This window comes from Rhinoraja longicauda, chromosome 18 (assembly GCF_053455715.1).
Source record: "Rhinoraja longicauda isolate Sanriku21f chromosome 18, sRhiLon1.1, whole genome shotgun sequence".
In the NCBI taxonomy this organism is placed as follows: Eukaryota; Metazoa; Chordata; class Chondrichthyes; order Rajiformes; family Arhynchobatidae; genus Rhinoraja; species Rhinoraja longicauda.
This window is the reverse complement of record NC_135970.1, coordinates 28,580,149-28,607,370: the sequence shown is the minus strand read 5'-3', so window position 1 is coordinate 28,607,370 and position 27,222 is coordinate 28,580,149. Positions and strand designations below refer to the sequence as shown.

Sequence of the window (27,222 nt, the reverse complement as noted above, 5' to 3'; positions counted from 1 at the left end):
ATATATATGTGTATGTGTGTGTGTGTATATTAGTTGTGTGTGTGTGTATATTAGTTACAGAAGTTATTGTGATGGATGCAAAGTGATAAATACCTGGAAAAAACATCTTGCCAAGCTTGAGTTTAATGCCAAATGTGTATTCTGTAAGAGTAACTATGTGAACAAAGTGGTATCAGTAAGTCGTCACACCTGCCAGAATGTTCTTTGTTATGTAAGAAATATTCTGACATGCTGTTATGTTGTTCCAGGGCTTTCAGAAATATGTGGAGGACTTTGATCCTCATTCCATGGTAAGTAATACATATTGGAGAGTTAATACAAGAGCCAAAAATAACTTTGCCAAAATGCCTTGAGAAAAGGGAAAAGAAGTAGGGTGGCTCAGCGGTAGAGTTGCTGCCTTCCAGCGCCAGAGACCCAAGTTCGATCCTGACTATGGCTGCTGTCTGTATGGCGTTTGTACATTCTCCCCATGACCACCTGTGTTTTCTCCAGTGAGCTCCGGTTTCCTCCCACACTCCAAAGACATACAGGTTTGTAGGTTAATTGGCTTGGCGTAATTGTAAATTGTTCCTCGTGTGGAGAATAGTGTTAATGTACGGGGATCACTGGTTGGAGCGGATTCGGTGGGCCAAAGGGCCTGTTTCGGCACTGTATCTCTAAACTAAAAGGTAAACTAAAGTAAAAGCCAAAGCCAAAACATTGGCGTACATGGGATCTTGGGGTCCAATTCCATCACTCCCTGAAAGTGGCAGCACGGGTAGATAGAGTAGTAAAGACGGCCTATGGTATGCTTGCCTTCATTGGTCGGGGCATTGGTCAGGTAGTCATGATGTAGGTTCATAAGACTTTGGCCAGGCTGCGTTTGGAGTATTGTGTGCAGTTCTGGTCACCCCGTTACAGGATGGATTTGGAGGCCTTGGTGAGGGTGCAGAGGAGGTTCACCAGAATGTCGCCTGGATGAAGGGTTATCAGCTGCAGGGAGGGGTTGGACAGATTTGGATTGCTCTCTCTGGAGGTTGCGGAGAGACATGATAAAAGTATGTAACATTATGAGATTAATGCTATATGGAGTGCTTCATGAACACAGAAGCTAAACACAATGACATTGACAGCAAACAGTTCTGCTTCGAGCAGCTTAAGTGATTGAAGATGGTTGGGCCAAGGTACATTTTGCTGAGGAACTTGTGCATGCATGTTTTTGGACTGTGACGGGTCATCTACACCAACTGCAACTCTCATTCCTTGCATCAGGTGTGACCAACCGTAGCAGCCCTTCCCCTTTGACTCTTCATTGACCTCAGTTTTGCTCAGCTTCCTATAACCAAATTTGGTCAAATGACACCTAATGTTGATCACAGCTGCTTTTGCCCTTTAGAACCTAGAATGTAGAACATCGAAACAGCACAGGAACAGGCCCTTCGGCCCTCAATGTCCATGCCGAACATGATGCCAAAATAAACCATTCTCCTCAGCCTGCACATGATCCACATCCTTCCATTCCCTGCATCTCCATGTAGTTCTATCTAAAAGCCTCTTCAATGCCACTGTCTCCCCCACCATCCCTGGCAGCAGAATCCAGGCACTCACCATTCTCTGTATAAATAACGCATGGCAATAATAAACCTAAACCCTGTGTTTAAAAACTTGCGCGCACATCTCCTTCAAACTTTGCACCCCTCGCTTTAAAGGCTATGCCCTCAAGTTATAACATTTCCACCTTGGGAGAAAGCTATTGTCCTGGTTGAAAGTAAACCATTATTCTTCTTGGAAAGAGAGAAGTTGGCTAAAGAAAATAAACTCCTAACTGAGGCGCTTTTGTTTTTAAGAACAGTTATATAAAGTGCTGGAGTAACTCAGCCTGTCAGGCAGCATCTCTAGAGAACATGGACAGGTGACGTTTCAGGTCCGGACCCTTCCGAATCATGTTTAGGTCATATTTTGGGGGGGGGGGGGGGGGTTGTGTTTTTTGTACTCCACAGATGCTGCCTGACCTGTTGAGTTACTGCAGTACAATGTGTCTTTTTTTGTAAACCATCTAGTACAATTTTTCCTATTTGCTTTTGTATCTGTTGCTCATTACACAGGAATTCAATATTTAACTCCATTGCATAAAATTTTAAACAATATATATCTATACAACAGATCATTGGTTGGATATATTCCACTTTTCACCATTGTCTGTGACCAATTTAGATTCTTCAGGGTTTGGAGTGACTGCCAGATGAGAGAGATGATTAATATTTAAAATCAAGTCACACCTCGCCGATAGATTTAATAATCCAACACTGAAATGAAAGGTGGCCCTTGGGGAATAAAGATGAAGCAGGAAGGAAATTAATCTAGTAATTGGAAACACTAAAAAGGGCCATAAAATGTCCTTGGTAAGTAGGATTTAGGAAAATCCCATGTTGTTTTTAATCTAAATTAGGAGCAAGAGTATAGCAACAAGAGCAGCGCAGTGGTAGACTTGCTGCCTTACAGCACCAGAGACCTATGTTCAATCCTGACTACGGGCGCTGTCTGTTCGGAGTTTGTACATTCTCCCTGTGACCTCGTGGGCTTTCTCCGGGTGCTCCGGTTTCCTTCCACACTTCAAAGACGCACGGGCTCGTATATGGATTGGCCTCTGTAAATTGTTCCTGGTGTGTAGGGTAATGCTGGTGTACAGGGTGGTCACTGGTCAGCAAAGACTCGCTGGGCTGAAGGGCCTGTTTCCACACTGTATCTCTAAAGTCTAAAGTAAAGTCTAACAAAGAAAGGGTAGGTCCAGATAATATTTGATGGGCCGAATGGAACTAAATTAGCTCATCTGCCTTATGGATCTGACGGAGAATTTGCAGTTAATTAGCCATTGTTTTTGTGGATAGAATGTGTTTACGGTCATATTTCAGCAGTACGTGTATACTTGGTTTCCATAACTTTCCCGTTGCTAAACTGACTTTCAAACTTTAGACTTTGGTTTAGGGACAACAATATGTAAATAAACAGAAGCAAGCTATATTTCTTAATGTATTTAAAATGTAATGATAGGTGACAATGCCAATCTGAGCACAATCAATTTTAAAATGTTTGTCCGTTCAAAACACTAATTTATTCTTGATCATGCAATGAAATGATTCTGGCATTTTTGCATTTTGGACCAAGAAGTACATATTAGATGATTAATAGCTACAGATGGAGAAAAAAACACAAAATGATGTGGTGTTAATCACACTTAAAAGTGTTTTTCAATTTCCCTTCCAACTAAAAAATCAGCAACAGTGCAGGGCGGCATAGTGGCGCAGCGGGTAGAGCTGCTGCCTCGCAGCGGGTAGAGCTGCTGCCTCACAGCGGGTAGAGCTGCTGCCTCACAGCGCCAGAGACACGGTTTGGGCCTGATGCCGGGTGCCAAAATGTAGAGTTTGCACATTCTCCCAATGACTGTGTGGGTTTCCACTGGGTGCTCCGGTTTCCTCCCACATCCCAAAGACGTGTGTATTGTCACGTGAACTGAGGTACAGTAAAATGCATTTGTTGCCTGCTAACAACCAGTCAGCGGAAAGACGATACATGATTACAATCGAACCGTCCACAGTGTACAGATACAGGATGAAGGGTATCACGTTCAGTGCGAGGTAAAGTCCAATTATAGGTAGTTCAATGGTGTACAATGAGGCAGATAGTAGCTCGGGACCGCTCTCTAGTTCTACCAGTGCCCACATGGATTTCCTCCCGCATCCCAAAGACGTGCAGGTTTGTCGGTTAATTGCCATCTGTAAATTGCCCCTCGTGGATGAGAATGTCTATAACATGGAGCTGGTGCAACAGTCTGTTCGAACTTCTACCATCGGGCAGACGATACAAGGCCTTCTACGCCCGCACCTCCAGACTCAGGAACAGCTTCATCCCCAGGGCCATATCTGCTATGAACCGGTCCTGCTGAGCCGGATGGTCACATCGCACAGTGAACCGGCACAGATCTACTTGCACTTTATTCTGTTTTAAAACTGTTCCAATTTGTTTCATTGGGTTGTTTAAATTAATACTGACTAGCTAATTAATTTATTGCATCGTATGGGAGGCGCATTCCCAATCTCGTTGTACCCCTGTACAATGACAATAAAGATATATTGTATTGTATTGGGTGATTGATGGTCGACGTGGACTCGGTGGGGGAAGGGCCTGTTTCCATGCTGGATCTCTGAACTAAATTTGAAACTCAGGGACCGCACACATAGGTTGACAGTGTTGTTTGCATCTCCCGAGCCTCTCGCTGTGTCGATCGACCGACCGAGTGATGGGCTGACTTTGCCTGGAAAAACAAGTTTGGATCCACAGGGTGTTAGGGAGCAACCATTAGGTGACTGTGTTGCTCACAGCAGGGGGAGCAGGTGTGAAAACACATTCAAACTCATCTCTTCCTAATGGAACAGAGAGGATGGTTGATGGATGGGGAGATATAACAGTGCTTTTGAATGCTGCACACGGATAACTCCTAAAAAAGTAATGATGTGAATGCCAATTCACAGGCAGCGTGATGGGGCATGAGAATTTATTTTTAACAAAATAAGTCCTCAACAATTTCTTCAGCAATAAGAACAGTTTTGTGTATTGCAATATATTGACCAACTTTAACTGAGTGTCTTTCGACTTTAGAATTTAGACATTAGAGATACAGCGTGGAAACAGGCCCTTTGGCCCACTGTGTCACCACCGACCAGCGATTACCCCATACACTAGCATTATCCTACACACTAGGGACAATTTACAATTTAAAGAAGCCAATTAACCTACAAACTTGTGTGACTTTGGAGTGTGGGAGGAAACCGGACTATCTGGAGAAAACCCACACAGTCACAGGGAGAAGATACAAACTCTGTACAGTCTGTACCCGTAGTCAGGATTGAACCCGGGTCTCTGGCATTGTAAGGCAGCAACTCTACCGCTGTGCCATTGTGCCACACCATTCATTCATTGTATTCGGAGTCAGTCATTCAATAAATTCAGTCATAGAGTCACACAGTATGGAAACCGGCCCTTTGGCCCAACTCACCCATGCCTAACAAGATATCCCATCTGCTTTAGTCCCACCTGCCCTGGTTTGACCCATATCCCTCTAAACCTTTCCTATCCACGTGCCTGTTCAAATTAATTTAAAGTGATGTTATAGTGCCTGCCTCAACTACCTCCATTTACTCGTTCCATTTACCCACCGAGTGAAAAGCTGCCCCTCAGGTTCCTATTAAATCTTTTGCCTCTCACCATAAATCTTTGTCTTCTGGTTCTTGACTCCCCTTAATTATCCATCGTTTTTGTTTTTTTGGCCAGAAAAGGATATAGTTTAGTTTATTTATTGCCATGTGCACAGAGATGCTGTGAGAAGCTTGGTCTGCATGCTATCCAGTCAAATCAAACTATACGTGAGATCCTCATCTGGAACAGCACGCAGAGAGTCTCCACGTTCCAGCGCCACCTTGCAACTTCCGAGTCCCAGAAAAGTACGATCTCGGCCCAAGGTGATATTCGATTATTTTCTCACTTGAAGGCCCGGTGTTTCTAGTGCCACTGGATGGGTGAAGTAGGGGCGGGTCTGGCCCAGCGAGGTGCCGTCGACTCCTTCCACCGCCACTCCGTGCAGTTGCCGCAGGCTGTGCTCGATCCGCCCGCTCGCTCGCCCGGCTGCTGTAGGGCATCCCATGGCCGCCTGTCCATAGAGAAGCATCTAAACCCTGACACATCCTCCAAGCCTTCCCTCTCGTCACTTTAATTTCATGTTTCATGTATTTTGTGTTTTTCATGACTGTTGGTAGATCAATTTCCCTCCTGGGATAAATAAAGTTATATCGTATCGTAAACTATTATCATATAAATTTGCCAGGTCAACACCTACACCATAATAGATACATATTATGGGTTTGTTCAGGGAGGCACTGCAGATGCTGGTTTACACCACAGATGGACACAAAATGTTGGAGTAACTCAGCGGGAATAGGTGACATTTCTGGTCAGAACCCTTCTTCAGACCCGACCCGAAACGTCACCTATTCCTTTTTTCCAAAGATACTGCGTGACCCCCTGAGTTACTCCAGAATTTTGTGTCTATCTTCGGTATAAACCAGCATCTGCGGTTCCTCTCTGCACAGCTATGGTGCTGTCCGATTCGCCTCTACCCCATTGTGGACATTGGACTTTGTCTATGGAACTGTTGAGCTACAAACCATGGCGGCACAGTGGTGCAGCGGTGGAGTTGCTGCTGTACAGAGCCAGACACCAGAAAGGTCACCTATTCCTTTTCCCTGGATGGCTTTGTTTACCGTTTAACAATGACGTATTCTGAACAAAAGCACGTGATTGGAAATGTGCGTTTAGGTAAAGCTTTCACATCAGATGAATACATTTTTATTTCCCAACTGCAAAAGGCAAACCATGACACAGCACAAAAGTCACACACTACTGTTGCTGTCAATTGAAAACTGCAGCACATAATTTTCCTGCAGGAAAATGGAGTAATTGAAGGATTAATAACAGTGTTACTTGCAGAATTTAACAACGGTGATCAGGATGTAAAAATAACAAGAGAAATGTGGATGCATCAGTCATAGAGTGAAGATCAAATTATCCCGAGATGGATTGTGTACAGAATTCTATGTTTTAGAGTCATACAGCATGGAAACAGGCCATTCGGCCCAACTTGCTAACGCTGACCAAGATGTCCCATCTACACTAATCCCACCTGCCTGCATTTGGCCCATTTCTCTCTCAACCTATCCTGTCCATGTACCTGTCCAAATGTCTTTTAAATGTTGTTCTCGAACCTATCTCAATTACCTAATTTGGCAGCTCATTCCATATACCCACCACCCTCTGTGTGGAAAACGTTGCCGCTCAGGTTCCTATATAATCCTTCCCCACTCACCTGAAACAAATGTTATATTTTTTTCAATTCCTCTACATTGATTAAAAGTCTCTGTGCATTCACCCTATTTATTCCCCTCATTGAGGTTATACACCTCAATAAGATCAAATCACAGCCCCCCTGCACTTCAAGAAATAAAGTCCTAGTTTTATTAAAGTATTATGTCATATCATAGTTTATTTCAGATCATTTATATGAAAAGTAAATCCTGACTTTAAGGAAATAATTTTATCTGCTTAGATCATAATTAGTATGACAGGAGATGGCATATTACTAATCAAAAACATAATTATATTTCAGTTCACATCAGAACAGATTGCGGGAAAAGATGTTCGCCTCTTACGAATTAAGAAGGTAATAAGATTTATTGCAATAGTAAGATTACTGTTCAATTCTCCTATCAGTGAAATGTGTATTTTGTATTCACTGTGGCTCTGATTTCTTCCTCTATATTGATCATATCTACAAGTTTCAACAAAATATCTCCAGGCAAAATGCACGCTGCATTCCTTTTAATTCCAGCTAAGATGTTGGTGAAGCCGCACATGGAGTATTGTGTTCTGCTTTGGTCACCTTGCTGTAGAAAGTATGTCAGAAATCTGGAGAGAGTGCAGAGAGGATTTACGAGGATGTTGCCCGGACGTGAGGGCCTGCTATAGGGGGAAGTTGAGCAGGCGAGGTCTTTATTCCATGGAGGGGTGATCATAAAGAGGTGTTTAAAATCATGAGCGGAATAGATTGGGTTGTTGTACAAAGTCTTTTCACCTGGGTAGGGGAATTTAAAACAAGCGGGCATAGGTTTAACATAAGAGGGGAAATATTTAATTGAAATCTGATAGGCAACCTTTTCGCTCAGAAGGTGGTGGGTATATGGAATGAGCTGCCGGTGGAGGTAGTTGAGGCAGGTACTATAACAACATTGAAACAGGCCAAGGGGCCACAGTTTAAGAATAAGGGGTAGGCCATTTAGAACTGAGATGAGGAAAAACGTTTTCAGTCAGAGAGTTGTGAATCTGTGGAATTCTCTGCCTCAGAAGGCAGTGGAGGCCAATTCTCTAAATGCATTCAAGAGAGAGCTAGATAGAGCTCTTAAGGATAGCGGAGTAAGGGGGTATGGGGAGAAGGCAGGAACGGGGTACTGATTGAGAATGATCAGCCATGATCACATTGAATGGTGGTGCTGGCTCAAAGGGCCAAATGGCCTCCTCCAGCACCTATTGTCTATTGAAAGGCAGTTGGGCAAGTACTTGAATAGGAAAGGCTTAGAGGGATATGGGCAAAACCCAGGCAAATGGGACTAGTGTAGATGAAGCATCTTAGTTAGCATGGACGAGTTGGGCCAAAGGGCCTGTTTCCATAGGTAGACACAAAGTGCTGGAGTAACTCAGCGGGTCAGGCAGCTTCTCTGGAAATAAATGGATGGGTGACGTTTTGGGTCGGTACCCTTCTTCAGTTTTCTGTTTCTGTACTATGTGACTCCGACTCTGATCATGCTGGCAAGATCATTGCATTGTTTAACCAGCGTAGCATCTATAAATACAACCCTGAAATATCATCTAGATAATTGGTTCAGTCAGATGTTTGGCACCAGGCTATAGTGTTGCATGTTGAAGGCTCAGGTTTAAGTGCCACTCCAACTCGAAAGATATGTTTGCTGGATTTTTTTTTAACCAGCTTTCAGTCTGTGAACCCAGAAGAAAATATAACACATAAACAACAAGATGTAAAGTCACTGTGCTACCCTTTGTAATATGTTATTGTTCAATTCGTGTTTTTATAAGCATGACAATAATGAAAGATGTAAGATAATGAAAGATGTAGATCTACCCTTGCTATTACGGCCAGCTTCTCGTCTATCTTATCTAGATCCAAGCTGTTGTTTCGACGTAGATTAGTTGGAACGATATTTTATTGATGCAAGCAACACAACAACAGAGATCTCCACAATGTTTAAATCCGTTAGTCATTTAAATCAGTTAGTCGTTTATTTGAAGTTGCAATATAACATATTGGCATATCTCTTGTCATCGACTTGTTATTGATTAGCTTGGTAAAATCTATTATCCTACCGTAATCTACGTAACTTATACAAACTGCCAGATCTTATCTCCAGCTCAGATTTCTTACTGATATCTTGTCAGTAGGCTCTTTTTTAGACGATTCACACCAGCTACTTCTTTAGGCTGAATTTCTATCAGCCGCTTCTTGGCTTGAACTGCCCACCAACGTCGAAGCTGGAGGCTCTCTGGCTCCGCCCAGCCCATACGTAAGCATAGCATTAACCCCTTAGTGTCCAAAAATACAGCAGGATACAAAGTAATATAATAATATACAAAATGGCTCTGAGACTTACAATGGTTTTGATTTCAGGTGGGATCTGTACCTTGCACTGAGGCAGCATTGGGGAAGAATTTAAGTAGTGGATTTGTGATGTATCTGTAGGAAGGAACTGCAGATGCTGGTTTACACTGAAGATAGAGGCAGGAAACATGTTCCCAATGTTGGGGGAGTCCAGAACAAGGGGCCACAGTTTAAGAATAAGGGGTAGGCCATTTAGAACGGAGATGAGGAAAACCTTTTTCAATCAGAGAGTTGTGAATCTGTGGAATTCTCTGCCTCAGAAGGCAGTGGAGGCCAATTATCTGAATGCATTCAAGAGAGAGCTAGATGGAGCTCTTAAGGATAGCGGAGTCAGGGGGTATGGGGAGAAGGTAGGAACGGGTTACTGATTGAGAATGATCAGCCATGATCACATTGAATGGCGGTGCTGGCTCGAAGGGCCGAATGGCCTACTCCTGCACCTATTGTCTATTGTCTATTTCTTAGATACAAAATGCTGGAGTAACTCAGCGGGAAAGGCAGCATCGCTGGAGAAAAATAATAGTTTTGGATCGAGACCCTTCTTCAGACTTTGTTTTGTTTGTTTCTGCATCTTGAGCTAATGTATTGTCAGTTAGCTGGTCTCGCCTATGCAGCGTTTCGAGGTACCTGTAAATATTTTTCATGTATCAGACTGAAGAAGGGTCTTGCCCCGAAACCTCACTTATTCTTTTCCTCCAGAGATGCTGCTTGACCCGCTGAGCTACTTTGTGTCTATATTCATTTTGTGATGTACGTCATAATGATGCACTACTCAAAAATGTGACACGTGTTTAAACATGGAAGTAAATTAAATCTTTAGACTTCAAAGATACAGCCTGGTAGCAGGCCCTTTGACCCACCATCCGCACTGACCAGCGATCACCCTGTTCACTAGTTCTATCCTACACACTAAGGACACTTTACAATTTTACTGAAGCCAATTAACCTACATCTCTGGAATATGGGAGGAAACCGGAGCACCCAGAGAAAACCCACTTGGTCACAGCGAGAACATACAAACTCTGTACAGACAGCACCCGTAGTCAGGATCGAACCCAGGTCTGAGGTGCTGTGAGGCAGCAACTCTACTGCTGCGCTTATGTTGCATGCTTGCACAAAGGTAGTTGTTCCAAAGTTTCATATGTGATTGTTTTTTTACACAATTTCACTTTGACAGAGAAAGTGTATTGGTTGAACAAAATGTGGAAAGGACCACAATTCTGCCGGAGTCACTGTGGCGCAGTGGTAGAGCCAGACACCCGGGTTCGATCCTGACCTCGGGCGTGCTGTCAGTGTGTGGAGTTTGCACGCTCCCCATGTGACTGCACGTGTTTCCTCCTGTTTCCTCCAAAGATGTGTGGGTTTGTGGGTTAATTGGCCCTCTGTAAATTGCCCTGGTGTGTAGGGAGTGGATGAGGAAGTGGAATAACAAAGACCTAGTGTGAACGGGTGATTGATGGTCGGCGTGGACCCGGCGAGACGAAGGGCCTATTTCCGTGCTGTATCTCCTTTCCTCCCACATCCCATAGAAGTGCAGGTTTGTGGGTTAATTGGCCTCTTTAAATTGCCCCTGGTGTTAAATAATTTATTGGTGTCTGATAATTTCCCGGGTGTTGCTCCTGCTAGGATCAGGGCCTGCACGTCAAGAGTTACACGTAAGGAAGCTTCTTATGACATTGAAAGTCAGTAGAAGTCGTAACCCAATCTTTGAGCTGATGGATTAATTCATTCTGTTGTACAGGATGGATCGCTGGACCTTGCAGTTGAAGGGGGCATCAGCTCTCCACTTGGGAAGATAGTTGTGTCTGCTATCTATGATGGAGGAGCCGCAGACAAACATGGTGAGATTGTTTCTGCTCTTTCTGAATTCTTCCCTTTCCAGCCGATTTGGAAAATGTCGACTTCCGCAGATACTGCCTGTCCCACTGAGGTCTTCCGGCTCTTTGCCTTTTGCTTTCTTCACCACCCTGTCTACCTGTGCTGCCTCATTTATGCTGCATCATTCCATCATTTTTTAAGAGATACAGCATGGAAACAGAACCTTTCGGCCCACCGAGTCTGCGCTGACCAGCGATTACCCCATACACTAGGACTATCCTACACACACGGGACAATTTACAGAAGCCAATTAACTTACAAACCTGCACATTTTTGGAGAGTACGAGGAAACCGGAGCACCCAGAGAAAACCCACGCGGTCACGGGGAGGACGTGCAAACTCCGTACAGACAGCATCCGTAGTCAGGATTGAACACGGGTCTCTGGCGCTGTGAGGTGGCAGCTCTACCACTGCGCCTTTGTGTCGCCCTGCAACCATTATTTTAAGCAGGAGGCAAGATAAGCCAACTCTAGTGGGAGCTGATAGTTTCAACGCCATTTTCATTGCAAATGCCATGCTATGATGTTGCAGGCATCTCCACTTTCAGGTTAGAAGCAAACCCAAAATTGCTGGCAATCTGCCCCTGTATAGTTGTACAGTTGTGGTTGGAGTTTGTAGCATGTTTCAGCAAGATCTACTTTACTCAATCAACTATTCCAGGCACAAGAAATGCTCCCGCATGAATGAAAGTTTGAAAGAGGTTAGAAGGATGAGAGGGGATCTTATAGAAACATATACAATTATAAAAGGACTGGACAATCTAGATGCAGGAAAAATGTTCCCAATGTTGGGCGAGTCCAGAACCAGGGGCCACAGTCTTAGAATAAAGGGGAGGCCATTTAAAACTGAGGTGAGAAAAAAAGTTTTCACCCAGAGAGTTGTGAATTTGTGGAATTCTCTGCCACAGAGGGCAGTGGAAGCCAAATCACTGGATGGATTTAAGAGAGAGTTAGATAGAGCTCTAGGGGCTAGTGGAATCAAGGGATATGGGGAGAAGGCAGGCACGGGTTATTGATTGGGGACGATCAGCCATGATCACAATGAATGGCAGTGCTGGCTCGAAGGGCCGAATGGCCTCCTCCTGTACCTATTTTCTGCGTTTTTATGCTTCTATGATGAGAGCCTCTCTGTCTCTCCTGCTTCTTCATAAAGAGTCAAGAGCCAAGTGTCCTTTACAGGTGCTCCCCGGCTTACGATGCTTCGACTTGCGATATTTTGATTTTGCGATGGTGCAATCGGCAGTGACACGTAGCGAGCCGCAGCTGGCCTCCGGCCACGTGATCAGGTGTATTAAATGCATTTGGACTTACAGTATTTTCGTTTTGCGATGGGTTTCTCGGAACGGAACCCCATCGTAAGCTGAGGAGTACCTGGATTGTCGTATATCCCGAAGCAGAACAATTAAATTCTTATTTGCAGCAGCCCAACCGGCGGTGTAAACACAATACTCAGCACATACCGTAATAAAGAGCCGCTGCCCCATGGAAGCAGAGACCCGGGTTCGATCCTGCCCTCAGATACTGTCTGTGCGGAGTTTGCACGTTCTCCCTGCGGCCGTGTGTGTTTCCTCCGGTTTCCTCCCACATTCCAAAGACGGGTGAGTTTGCAGGTTAATTGGCCCTCTGTAAGTTGCCCCTTGTGTGTGCAGAGTAGACGTGAAAGTGAGATAGCATAGAACTAGTGTGAACGGGCGATGGATGGTCGGCGTGGACCCGGTGTTTCCTCACTGTATCTTTCAATCAATCAGAATGGCCTCTCCCTCCCGCTGGTCGTGTGTTCAGCGTTGCCAGGGGAACAGGTGGTGTTTGCGGCCTTACTGAACTCTATTTGGTTGCAGCAGCAATAACGTCAGGGTCACCTGCTGATTGCCGTTGCCATCTGTCAGCACCACATACCTGCTGTGGTCATTGGCAAAACAACCCTTGGCTCTCATCCCAATTGGCAGTCAGTGTGATTCACACTCCAAATCTGCAACTGAGATGGACACAAAGGCTATGAGACAAGGAAAGCAGAGGCATGAAGTGTGAAGGCCGAAGCAGGGATATAGGTGGAAAGGAGCGGTGGAAAGGGAAAGGGTGGATGGGATAATGGGAGAAATGGATGTGCATCTCTGCAGGGCACAGGGAAGAGAGGGTAAAAAATGAGGGTAGAAGCCACAAACAGCAAAGGGCATTACAAGTGGACTATAGCACATATTTGCATTCACAGGGGGCAACACAGTGGCACATCTCGTCAAGCCCCTGCTTCACAGCGCCAGAGACACGGGTTCAAACCTGACCTCGGGTGTTGCCTGTGTGTGGAGTTTGCACGTTCTCCCTGCGACTGCGTGGGTTTCCTCTGGGTGCTCCGGTTTCCTCTCGCATTCCAAAGACAAGCGGGCTTGTATGTTAACTGCTCTCTGTAGAATTGTTAAGAGTCGAGAGTGTTTAATTGTCATGTGTACCGACACAGAACAATGAAATTCGTTCTTGCAGCAGCATAACATTGATTAGTAAGGGTTTCAGGGGCTATGGGAGAAGGCAGGAGGATGGGGTTGAGAGGGAAAGATAGATCATCTACGATTAATTGTCAGAGTAGACTTGATGGGCCAAATGGCCTAATGTTCCTCCAATAACTTATGAACAGGTTTGTATACACGGATGCTAACTTGCAGGGTGTGGAGGAGAAAGTGGGATAACGTAGCACTAATGTGAACGGGTGATCAATGGTCAGTGTGCACCTGGTGGGCCGAAGGGCCTCTTTATATGCCGTCAAGTCAAGTCAAGTCAAGTCAAATTTATTTGTCACATACACATACTCGATGTGCAGTGAAATGAAAGTGGCAATGCCTGCGGGTGTGTATCTCTAAACTAAACTAAACTGAGTTAAAAAAACAAATTGGAACTCTCAATGCCAAAGCAGTTTGCATTTGAATGACTGAACGTTGTAGGTGATTTTTCAACTGAACTGAATTGAATGGAACAGCACAGGAAACAGCCCCTTCAGCCCAGTGTCCACACTGACCATCCATCACCCTTTCACACTAGTTCTCTGTTATCCCACTTTCTCATCCACTCCTTACACTCTAGGGGCACTTTACAGAGGGCCAATTAATCTACAAACTTGCAGGTCTTTGGGATGTGGGAGCAAACCTGAGAAAGCCCATGTGGTCATAGGGAGAACGAGCAAACTACACACAGACAGCACCCGAGGTCAGGATCAAACCTGGGACTCAGGCGCAGTGTGGCAATGGCTCTACCAGCTGTGTCAATGTGCCACCCTAACCCCAATCAATGATGCCTGACAGGGAAACGCTCCCAACAGGCCTTTTGAGCTATTGATTTGAAATGTTGGACACTTGAATTGGAGACATCTTTCAGGCCACACTACAACATTATCAGTTTCTAATTTCTTTCATTTATGCAGTAACAGCTGAGAGTGATAGTGTTACAGGTAATGAAATGAAGCACGTATAAAGTGTCAGGCAGACTTGACGAACTGTATTCATTTTGCGTATTTAGTGGTTATTAATAGTAGAGGTTGCATTACTGCATAATTAACTGCTTTGTAAAAAGTCACAATGCATAAAGTAAAATAATATAGTCTCCCAGTGCTTCTGAATATTATGTCTGTCTCACTAGACCCAAATCTGATAGTAGATTTATCACTCTTCATCGATAAACTAATGAGGTCTAAAGCAAAGGAATTCCAAAGTATCTAGTATCTCCAGCCCCGCCTTTTAGTTTAGTTTAGAGATACAGCATGGAAACAGGCCCTTCAGCCCACTGTGTCTGAACTGACCAGCGATCCCCGCACATTAACACTATCCTACGCACACTCGGGACAATTTACACTTTTACCAAGCCAATTAACCTACAAACCTGTACGTCTTTGGAGTCTGGGAGGAAACTGAAGATCTCGAACAACACCCATGTGGTCATGAGGAGAATGTACAAACTCCGTACAGACAGCACCTGAAGTTGGGATCGAACCCGGGTCACTGGCACCGTAAATCAGCAACTCTACCACTGCGCCACCGTGCTGCCCTTCAAGGGATACCTATCAAGGATACTCAGCTCACACTATGAAACGTTTGCAATTTTCCAATGCCCCTTCCCCTCCCTTGTGTCCTACTTGTAAGCTACCCAAACGGAATATGAGACTCCGGTCCTTCACCCTCTCTCCCTATGCCCCACCACGACTTGCACTTATTTCTACCCTCCCCCTCCCCTTCCACCTACATTCCTTCCTCTAGCTTCACATTTCATAACTCTTCGATCCTTTTGTCTCACACCTTTGTTCTTTTCATCTTTAACCTTTGTCTAACTATCTGTCCATAGAAACTCCCCTCACCTGTATTAACCTATCACCTGCCAGGCTTTGTCCTGCCCTTCCTCTCTTCCAGCTTTCTCCCCCCCCCCCCCCCACACAATCAGTCTGAAGAAGGGTCCCGACCCGAACCGCCACCTGTCCATGTTCTCCAGAGATGCTGCCTGACCCGCTGAGTTACTCCAGCACTTTGTGTCTTTTTTTTTTGTAAACCAGATCTGCAGTTCCTTGTTTCTACACAAAATGGTTCCAAAGGTTTTTCATAAGCAGAAGTTATGTTAAAATCTAGAGAAAGGACAGGTATTTTAACATAAAAACAATCATCAATAAAAAGTTAAATGCTCAGGCTGAAAAAAGATATGAATGCAATTATAAAAATAAGTAAGTATAGATGGGATGAGAACAAAACGGAAGCACAAGGAACTGCAGAAGCTGGTTTCCAAATAAAAGACACAAAGTGCTGGAGTAACTCAGCGGGTCAGGCAGCATCTTTGGGTAACATGGATAGGCGACGTTTCGGGTCGGGTCCCTTCGTCAGACTGCTTGTAGTGGGGGAGGGGGGGAAGAAAGCTGGAAGAGAGGTGAGACCAGGACAAAGCCTGGCAAATGATAGGTCAAGAGTCAAAAGTGTTTTATTGTCATATGTCCCAGATAGAACAATGAAATTCTTACTTGCTGCAGCACAACAGAATATGTAAACATAGTACACTGCAAACAATATAATAAACGAGAGAGAAAAAAACGTCCAGTGTGTATATATACAGTACACATACTCACACACACACACACACACATATATGTACATGCACACATACATACACACAAAAAACAAACAATAGTAGTGCAATAATAACAATAATAATCTTTTGTAGTTCAGACCTTATTTGAGGTTGTAGTGTTTAATAGCCTGATGGCTGTAGGGACGAAGCTATTCCTGAACCTGAACGTTACAGTTTTCAGGCTCCTGTACCTTCTTCCCGGTGGATACAGGTGAGGGGGATGTTTTTTATAGCCAGATGGTTGGACAAAAGTTAAAAGTTAGTTCTATAAAAGGATTCTTACTTAATTCAGAAGCAGTTGAAATCCATCATTTTTGTTTAAAGCTTCAGCTTCCTTTAAAATGACTGCAGGAGAAGTTGTAGATTATAAAACAGCTCTTGCAGTTTCATTATGATGTGAATCAGAGTTAGTGCAAGGAGGGACAGTCGTGAATATATAGTAACGGCGACACTAGTTTCTGTAGTGGAAGTTAAACCTGGAGGTCATTCATTGAGGTCTGATGATAGCCCTAACAGGAAAGAGGCAAAATGACCAGGCATACAGCACACAGGCTGCCTCAGATAGAAAAATTGAACCGTCCGACCAACAATGAGAGAGCAGTCCTGAACTATTATCTACCTCATTGGAGACTCTCGGACTATCTTTGATCGGACTTTACAGGGGTTTATCTTGCACTAAACGTTATTCCCTTTATTATATATCTGTACACTGTGGATGGCTCGATTGCAATCATGTATAATCATTCCACTGACTGGCTAGCACACAACAAAAGCTTTTCCCTGTACCTCGGTACACGTGACAATGAATTAAACTCAAAAATACCTTTGGATTGTAAGCTGCGCAGTTGACTAGAAATGCTTGTTTGACATTTGTGTGCATTAAAGGACTACTGCCTGTGGTCCAAAGTTGTAAAAAGTTGTGGAAATTGAGTCATGGTTGCTTTCACAACTCCCCGCAAGGTTTAATAGTCATACAGCATGTGAACAGAACCTCTGGCCCAACTTGTCCTGGAATACCAAGATTGTGCTGTTCTGTTCTATGTTCTTGTGGTGGTCACTTTAAGTCCTTCCACTCTGCTCCTTACTTGGAACATCTGGACAGTGCATGTGCGGCACAAATTGTGCCCAGTGGTTGCCAGCTATCGATCGTGGTTCTCTGAGTGCCAGGCTATCTTATTTCATCTGCAGAGCATCTATTTCAGATGAACGCTGCATATCTGAATATTTGTAGCTTCCAATGTGCCTGCTTGCATGAACTCAGGGAATTTGAGAAGAATTGAGACTTCTGAGTCATTGCAGAACTCATTGACTTCATCAACTTTACTGATCCATGTGCTCCAGAGATGCTGCCAAACCCACTGAGTTCCTCCAGCACTTTGTGCTTCCTCAAGATTCCAGCGTCAGCAGTTTCTTGTGTCTCCATCTTTTATAAATATTTGAACACAAGCAGGCATTTAATCATTCAACCTTGTTCTAACATTCAGTTAAGGCACTTTTGAACCTTGATTCATCTCCATTGAACTTTGCCTGTCAAAAAAATTATCTTAATCTTTTAAAATTGCAGTTGACTTTTTTTTTCAACAATTAATGGACAGCTGAGAAAGTTATACAACTAAGAAAGAACTTCAGCATGAATCTTCAATGAATCTCACACCAAGCTAATACATGTAGTGAGCAATTCAACTATTTCAAAATGATGAATGAAATAGTCTCTGGTGACCCCCTCTTCCCTCAAGTCTTTCCTCTCAGAACGTGCCTCACAGCGCCAGAGGCCCAGGTTCGATCCCAACCTCGGGTGCTGTCTGCGTGGAGTTTACACGTCCTCCCTGTGACCAACTGGGTTTCCTCTGGGTGCTCCGGTTTCCTCCCACATCACAAAGCCATGTGGGTTTTGTAGGTTAATTGGCCTTCTGTAAGTTGCCCCTCGTGTGCAGGGAGTGAATGAGAAAGTAGGATAACATAGAACCAGTGTGAAGGGGTGACCGCTGCTCAGTGTGGACTCAGTGGGCCAAAGGTGCCTATTTCCACGATGTATCTTTCAATCAATCAAGATTGCATTTGCAAGGTCAGAGCAGTGAGTTAGCAACTGCTAATGTATGGTCCAAACAATTTTAATATAGATTGTATTGCTGGACTGGCTGAATAATTTATGCTTAAATAGCTAAGGGGATCTTTAATTACAGCCCATTTGGTTAGCTTTTTGAATCATTTATAAGAAATCAGGTGAAGGAAAGATTAAGGTTTCTGGCCTTGGATTTTGTTTCTCGTTTTCTGCATCTGAAGATTGTAGATTTAAACTCTCAGGTACCCATACATGTATGCAGAGAGGCGTGGTGTGCAGCTAGTAGAGCTGCTGCCTCAGAGCCCCAGTGATCCCGACCTCCAATGCTCTCCGTGTGGAGTTTGCACGTTCTCCCTGTGTGTGCGCGAGTTTCCCTTGGGATGCCACCTTCCCTAGCCAACAATGGGCTTAGTAGACCTGCCTTCCCTGAGGTCATTTTTAGCCGATCCTGAATGGTCTTGGGCTTTTCACTGCCTCCTGCTCTTCATCACCACCCCACCCCCTTCTTTCAGTCTGAAGAACGGTTCTGACCTGAAACATCACCCATCCTTTTTCTCCAGACCCACTGAGTTACTCTAACACTTTGTGTCTATCTTTGGTATAAACCAGCATCTGCAGTTCCTTCTTTTCTACATTCTGCTCCGGTTTCCTCCTGCATTCCAGGATTGTGCAGTTTGGTAGGCTCATTGGCCACTGTAATTCCCCCTAGTGTACGGGTGGGTGGTCGAGGGTGGGGGGGAGGGGGGGGGGTGGTAAATTGAAGAGAACGTGGGGAACATAAAATGGGATTAGTAAGGGATTAGCTGAAATGACAAAGACTATAGTTTAGTTTAGTGACACAGCGTGGAAACAGGCCCTACATACAGCCCATCGAGTCCGCGCTGACCAACAATCATCTCTACACTAGTTCTATGTTATCTCAGTTTCGCATCCACTCCCTGCACACGAGGGGCAATTTACAGAAGCCAATTAACCTACAAACTCACACGATTTTGGATTGTGGGAGGAAACCAGAGTACCCGGAGGAAACCCACGCGGTCTCAGGTGGAATGTACAAAATCCATACAGACAGTATCCGTAGTCAGGACTAACATATGATGAACATTTGAAAGGACTGGGCCTATATTCACTGGAGTTTAGAAGAATGAGGGGGGACCTCATTGAAACATACAGAATAGTGAAAGGCTTGGATAGAGTGGACATGGGGAGGATGTTTCCACTAGTGGGAGAGTCTAGGACTAGAGGTCATAGCCTCAGAATTAAAGGACGTTCTTTTAGGAAGGAGATGAGGAGAAATGTCTTTAGTCAGAGGGTGGTGAATCTGTGGAATTCTCTGCCACAGAAGGGTGTGGAGACATTCAGTGGATATATTTAAGGCAGAGATAGATAGATTCTTGATTAGTACGGGTGTCAGGGGTTATGGGGTGAAGGCAGGAGAATGGGGTTAGGAGGGAAAGATAGATCAGTCATGATTGAATGGTGGAGTAGACTTAATGGGCTGAATGGCCTAATTCTACACCTATCACATGATATTATGATCTTATGAGGATCAAACCCTGGTCTCTGGCTCTGGGCCAAAAGGCATATTCTGTGCTATATGAACTGTTTGTATGTGGAATTCGCACAAGACCAGGGAGTTTGCGGACATATTTCTTCACAAGACCAAAAATACACTTACTACAGCTGGGAGCCCATTCCGTAGTACTGAGTAAGCTGTATCCTGTATCAGCGTGCTGTGCTTTGCTTTTAAAATCCATAGCATTGATTTCAATGGTGATGATTTTGAGAGGCATCCAACACACTGACATGACTATAGAACACATTCAGAACTGCCACCCGCAGGTAAATCTTTACTCAATCCTCTCTGAACTTCAAACTAGGTTGCTGTTCCATTAAGCAGATTGACAATAGACAATAGGTGCAGGAGGAGGCCCTTCGGCCCTTCGAGCCAGCACTGCCATTCAATGTGATCATGGCTGATCATTCTCAATCAGTATTGAATTTCTTAATAAAACAAAACCTGTATCAGTGAATCATTTGTTCTTCAATTTGTAAGGACTATGAATAGTTATTAATAATAAAATAGTCATTTAGAGGCAGAAAATAATTGTTTTCCGTTTGCAGAACCATCTGACTCTTCAGTGCTCTGTTGCTATTTCCTGTATGGTGTTATCTCCTTAAGTTTTTGTTTCAATGCAGAACATTTCAATACTTCTCACAAACGCACCATGAAGTTAAAATGTTCATCATTTGCCCAGGTCTTTTCTCGCCTACAGTTCTTTCCCCCCCTCACTATCCCCCATCCCCCATACTTTCAATCTGAAGAAAGATCCCGACCTAAAACATCACTTGTCCTTTATCTCCAGAGGTGCTGCCTGACCTGCTGAGTTACTCCAGTACTTTGTGTCTACCTTCACTATCAAGTCAAGTGACCCTACATTTCTTGATTAGATTATTATTTGTATGTGTTAAACCCAGTTCTAATGATTTCTTTCATATTACAAGCCCGATAGATAGGAAAGTTTTAGATGGGATACAAAGTCTCTGGGTAAAAAAAGGAATAGGTGAGGTTTTGCGTTGGAACTTCTAAAGAAGGGCCTCGTCCCGAAATGTTACCTATTCCTTTCCTCCAGAGATGCTGCCTGACCCGCTGAGTTACTCCAGCACTTTGTGTCTATCTTCTGTATAAACCAGCATCTGCAGTTACTTCCTACATTAGGCTTAGAGGAATTTGGGCCAAACACGGGTTAGTGGGAGTAATTTAGATGGGGGCATCTTGCTCAGCATGGATGAGTTGGGCTGAAGGGCCTGTTTCCACGCTGTATAACTCTATGACTCCAGCCTTATGATCTCCGGACAACATGTCCTCCAGAGGAGGTAGACACAAAATGCTGGAGTAGCTCAGCGGAACAAGCAGCATCTCTGGAGAGAAGGAATGGGTGACGTTTCGGGTCGAGACCCTTCTTCAGACATTGCAGTGTAGTTCAGTAACATCCTCTCTCACTGCTCCCCCTCTGGGCTGCGAAATGTCCTCCAGAGATGTTGCCTGACCTGCTGAATTACTCCAGCGCCTTGTGTCTTTTTGTGTATTAACCAGCACCTGCTGTTCCTTGTTTCCATTCTCTGACCCCAAGCCTCAGCAAAAACGGCAGTGACAATGATTTTTCTCAGCACATACAGATCTTGGATCATAAAACAATTTTTTTTTATGTCCCTTGAAAGCAACAGTAGTTATTTTCAACAATTTGTCTTTTCCAGGCGGAATAGTGAAAGGAGATCAAATAATGGCGGTCAATGGGAAGATCCTCATAGATGCCACCCTACCTGAGGCCCAGGCGACGTTGGCAAAGTCTTGGAACAGTGGCGGAGTAGGTATTGTTATCCATCCTGTTGGTTAATTTATTGCCTGCCCAAAGAGGGAATTGGCAGCATTTTCAGCAAAAGAGCAAAATAGATCAAACCAAACATCAGACACTAAATTTATTAAAGTGTCATCGCTATCAAAGAAGCTTCCCCTTCAGTATCATTCAGAGATGGTCATCTTTATGTTGACAGTGATTATTTTAGGTTTACTACGTGGATCGGAAAGGTTTAGACGGATATGGGCCAAACATGGGTAAACAGGACTAGCTTAACAGGACAGCACAGGAACAGGCTCTTCAGCCCACAAATGTCACGAAGCCAAGACAAACCAATCTGCTCTGCCTGCACGTGATCCATATCCCTCCATTCCTAACATGAACAGGCCCTTCGGCCCACAATATTTGTGCCGAACATGATGCTAAGTTAAACTCCCTGTACATGATCCATATCCCCTCCATTCCCTGCACTTCCATGTGCCAATCTAAAAGTCACTTAAATGCCACTATCGTATCTACCTCCATCACCACCCCTGGCAACGTGCTAGGTATGATGTTATGAGAGCCAGTGATAGGGTAGATAGTCAGAACCTTTTCACCAGGGTGGAGATGTCCAACACTAGAGGCCGTAGCTATAAGGTGAGAGGGGTAATGTTTAATGGAGATGTGTGGGGCAAGTTTATTACAAGAGAGTGCTGGGGCCTGGAATGCGTTGCCTGGGGTGATGGTGGAGGGAGATATGACTGTGGTGTTCAAGAGGCTTTTAGATAGGCACATGAAGTGCAGGGAATAGAGAGATATGGATCATGTACAGGCAGATGAGGTCAGTTTCTCTTAGCATCATGTTCCCCGCAAACATTGTGGGCTGAAGGATCCAGCCCGTTCCTGTGTTGTACTGTTCTATGTTCTATGTCCTAATAAATTGGACATTACATCCAGAGTCCACAAGGGGGCAGGTAAATAAAGAAAGCAGGAAGTCACTATCCAATTTACAGTGCTTCTCCAAAAAGACACAAAGTGCTGGAGTAACTCAGCGGGCCAGGCAGCATCTCTGGAAAACATGGATAGGTGATGTTTTGTCTATTTCTACCACGTAACCTGACCCGCTGAGTTACTCCAGAACTTTGTGTCCTTTTATGTGTTAACCAGAATCTGCAGTTCCTTGTTTTTAACATATTCTCTGGACTTCTATCACTGTAAATGTTATGTTCTATCTCACTCTTTTTATTAAGATTGATTGCCTGAAAGATAAAGCATGGAAACACGCCCTTTGGCCCACCGAGTCCACGCTGATCATCGATCACCTGTCCACACTAGTTCTATGTTATCCCATTTTCGCATCCACTCCCTACACACGAGGGGTGATTTACAGAGTCCAATTAACCAACAAACCCGCACGTCTTTGGGAGGTGGGTGGAAACTGGAGCACCCAGAGGGAGCCCACGTGGTCAGAAAGAGAATGTGCAAACACCACACAGAGAGCGCCCGAGGTCAGGATCGAACCTGGGTCTCTGGTGCTGTGAGGCAGCAGCTCTACCAGCCGCGCCAGTGTGTCACCATCTTTTTTGTTATAGCATGTTTCTGTGTCGATCTGATGATTTACAGTCCTTCCATCCTGTTTATTCTGCCTGCCCCACTCTTCTATATTCTGTCTATTCTCATCAATCCTGGGCATAGGCTCCACCTGTTCCATAGGTGGTGATCTGAATATGCATTTCTTTTTAAGGTTAATAGTGTTTAGAGAGTGATTACAAACAATGAACACTTTGAAAATATCCATTTTCCTGTTTGCCCTCATTGTCAATAGAGCACGATATTGTTCCAAGGATTGTTTTTATCATAGTTTCCCCTTGAACGCAAATAAAATATTGATTTTCATTAACCGGAATATAATGTCACAGAGAAAACAAATAACAGATGGTGAAACCTTTTCTGAGTGATGTATATTTTATCGAATTCAAAATGTTCAAATCTTCAAATTATTATTCTTTTTTAATTTTAATTGTCATTAAGCCGCCGGGAAATGTTTAGCTGTGGAGAGGGCAAATGAAACATTACAAGGGTATTATTCATACCTTTTTCTTAATAGGCAGGGCTAAAACTTGATTTGTAAAGGTCACCATCAACAGTGATGTGAGAATTAATAATAGAAGTGTCTGTTTTTATAATGCCCTTTCCTCTGATGGAAGGAGTGAAGAAAAGGCTGGAAGAAAAGCAATGACTTCTCATTCCTGAACCTTATAAATGAATATTTTTTTCTATTATTTCTATTTTTTCTCTAGTTAATTCTCACTTCACTGTTGATTCTCACCTATTAGACGATGAGGGACATGGCGGGGGGGGGGCTCTGAGAACAAAGGGGAACCCAACAGGGGGGACGCCCAGAACAAAGGGGGACCTAACTGGGGGGACGCTGAGAAAAAAAAGGGGGACCTAACAGGGGGTACACCGAGAACAAAGAGGGACCTAACAGGGGGGACGCCGAGAAAAAAGGGGGACCTAACAGGGGGTACACCAAGAACAAAGAGGGACCTAACAGGGGGGACGCCGAGAACAAAGGGGGACCCAACAGGGGGGACGCCCAGAACAAAGGGGGACTCAACAGGAGGGACGCTGAGAAAAAAAAGGGGGACCTAACAGGGGGTACACCGAGAACAAAGAGGGACCTAACAGGGGGGACGCCGAAAACAAAGGGGGACCCAACAGGGGGGACGCCCAGAACAAAGGGGGACTCAACAGGGGGGACGCCCAGAACAAAGGGGGACTCAACAGGAGGGACGCCGAGAACAAAGAGGGACCTAACAGGGGGTACACCGAGAACAAAGGGGGACTCAACAGGAGGGACGCCGAGAACAAAGAGGGACCTAACAGGGGGACGCCCAGAACAAAGGGGGACTCAACAGGAGGGACGCCGAGAAAAAAAAGGGGGACCTAACAGGGGGACGCCCAGAACAAAGGGGAACCCAACAGGGGGGGGGGAAGGGGGTGCCTGCTCTTACGTACAGCTGCAGGCAGTAGATAAGGACTGTTCGGTGAAATTTTGTAACTTTGCCAGCGCCAAATCGTGGCAACTCTTGTATACTGCCAGATTGTATATAAAAACAAAGCATTTCACTGTACCTAGCTAGGTACAGGCGTCAATAAAGTAGCATTGAATCCATCGAATTGAATCCAGTGCATTGCTGCACCAGCAATAACTATGATATCTCTGTTACAGGACTGGATAGATTTGGTTATCGCTGTGTCTCCACCAAAGGAATATGACGATGAAGTGTAAGTTTAAATTAGTGTTTGGGGGGAGGGGGGGGATTTAATCTTTCTTCACTCCAGTATTTCTAATTGAAGCTGTAAATTATCCATCCAGACATGACTGAAAAATTCACTTAGATAGTCTTGCTGCAAGTAAGAATTTCATTGTTCCGTTTTGGGTCATACGACAAATAAAAAAACTCTTTACTCTCTTGACTCTTGATTCACATTTAAAATAATTTGTCTCTTTTTAATGTTACTCTAACACATACTATTTTTAAGATTAAAAAAACAACAAATAACTTTGCAAGTGTTTCTGAGTAAAATGGTTTATCTTTAAAACAAATTTGCTGACTAGTAAATTTATACTTTAATTGGACATTAATACTGGGGAGAACATTATATTGGTCTAGGTGCTTAATGCTGTGTACTTCCCACACAAGGCTTTAATAGATCAGATTATTCAGAGATGCGTATGATCGATCCCTGATATTAATGCACACAATTGGTGCATACAACCAAGGACACGTTTTCCTCCATTATTTCCTTGTGCCTCATTGATAACTTTGTTCCTAATTTCTATATCCTTCCTTCATTAATGCTATTCTAGTTCTTCATCTAACCAAGATTTTGTGTAAATATAAGAGGCACCTTGTTGATATGAAATGATGTTTCATTGAACGACATATAGCCTTCAATACATGATTGTCGACTATTTTAGGTTTATTATTGTTACGTGCACTGAGGTACAATGAAAAGCTTTATTTTGCATGCTAAACAATGCATAAATATAATCAAGCTAATCTCAAGTACAATAGGTAGAGCAAGGGGGAAGATACAGAGTGCAGAATGTAGTTTTCAGCATTGTAGCGCAACAGTTCCAGAGACAAAGTTCAATGTCCTCATTGCAGTTGAGGTGAATTGAACAGTACCCCAGCTTGTGGAAGGACCGTTCCAAAGCCTGATAACAGATACTAGATGGACCCAGAGACAGCGAAGACGTAAACTAAAAATGGAGTCATGAAACAAAACATCTTTGCAGGAGACCTGATAATATATTAAACTCCCATTTTTCTAAAACAAAAATCATTGGAGTCTTTAACCAGAGATCTGAGAAAGCTTAAACATTTTGAGTATATTATTAGTTTCAAAATGTAAAAAAACATGAATTCATTGAATACTCTTTTTTTTATAGGACATTCTTCTGATAAAGGAGCAACATGTGATATCATGAAGACTACTTCTCCAAGAATGAAATCATAAAGTCCTTTGTTTTAATGTTCAAAAATAGTATTGAAGTGAAAAAATCTGCTTAATTAATCTGCATTAATTATAATGGTAATAATTACAAGTCAAAGTAAATATCAATACAAGTAGTATTTGCTACATGGAATTAATGGGACTATTTAGTAATATTATTATGGACTTACATGTGCTGTGTCAAATTAACTTCTGTTAGAAATCATGTCAGTAGGTTTAACAAAGAATGGAAGACTATATGGTTGGAACAACTTTTGTCATATTCTTCAATGGAACCTCTATTTTAATACACAAAAGGGCTCAAATGACTATTACATTAACACAGAAATGCGTTGAATCTCATGAACCTGTTGTAACGCCGTATGATAGTGTCATAAAGCTGCTCCGCATCTGTGCTTTGATGAGAGTGAACTTGCACGATTAACATGTCGGCCCGGTGGTGCAGCTGGTAAAGCTGCTGCCTCACAGTGCCAGAAACCCCAGTTCTATCCTGACCTCAGATGCTGTCCATGTGGAGTTTGCACCTTCTCTCTGTGACCGTGTGGGTTTCCTCCCACATCCCAAAGGTGTACAGGTTTGTAGGTTAATCGGCCTCTGTAAAAATAAAACATATTGACCTTAATCTGTAGGGAATGGAAGCTAAAATGGGATAACACAAATCTGGAGTGAACGTGTGATTGATGGTTGGTGTGGACTTGGTGGGATGAAGAGACTGTTTCCATTCTGTTTGTCTAAACTAAACAAGAACTAAACTTGTTGAACGGGTGTGACGTTGAATGAAACAAGATGGGATATCTGGCTTTCAAAGGATCAAAGGTCTTTTATTGTCACATGTACCAATTAAGGTACAGTGATATGCGAATTACCATACAGCAATACGGGAAAAAAAGGCAACAAGACACACAACCACATAAAAGTTAACATAAACATCCACCACAGCGGATTCCCCACATTCCTCACTGTGATGGAAGGCAAAAAAATCGTCCTCTTTATTCTCCTGCGGTCGGTGCAGTCGAACCATCCGTCAGGGCAGTCGAAGTCCCCACAGCCGGCAGTCGAAGCACCCGTGTC

At 43.8% G+C, this 27,222-nt stretch overlaps 1 protein-coding gene across 1 annotated transcript in view; it reads left to right on the top strand.

The window, feature by feature from the left end:
• ush1c (Usher syndrome 1C) overlaps positions 1–24,919 on the top strand; it is an 86,870-nt gene extending 61,951 nt beyond the window's left edge. Inside the window, exons 23-27 of the mRNA XM_078414904.1 lie at positions 249–290; positions 7,196–7,249; positions 10,998–11,097; positions 21,542–21,651; positions 24,860–24,919. Coding sequence (XP_078271030.1) covers positions 249–290; positions 7,196–7,249; positions 10,998–11,097; positions 21,542–21,651; positions 24,860–24,919 — 366 coding nt within the window. The remainder of the gene's footprint in view (positions 1–248; positions 291–7,195; positions 7,250–10,997; positions 11,098–21,541; positions 21,652–24,859) is intronic.
• The last annotated feature ends 2,303 nt before the right edge of the window (positions 24,920–27,222 follow it).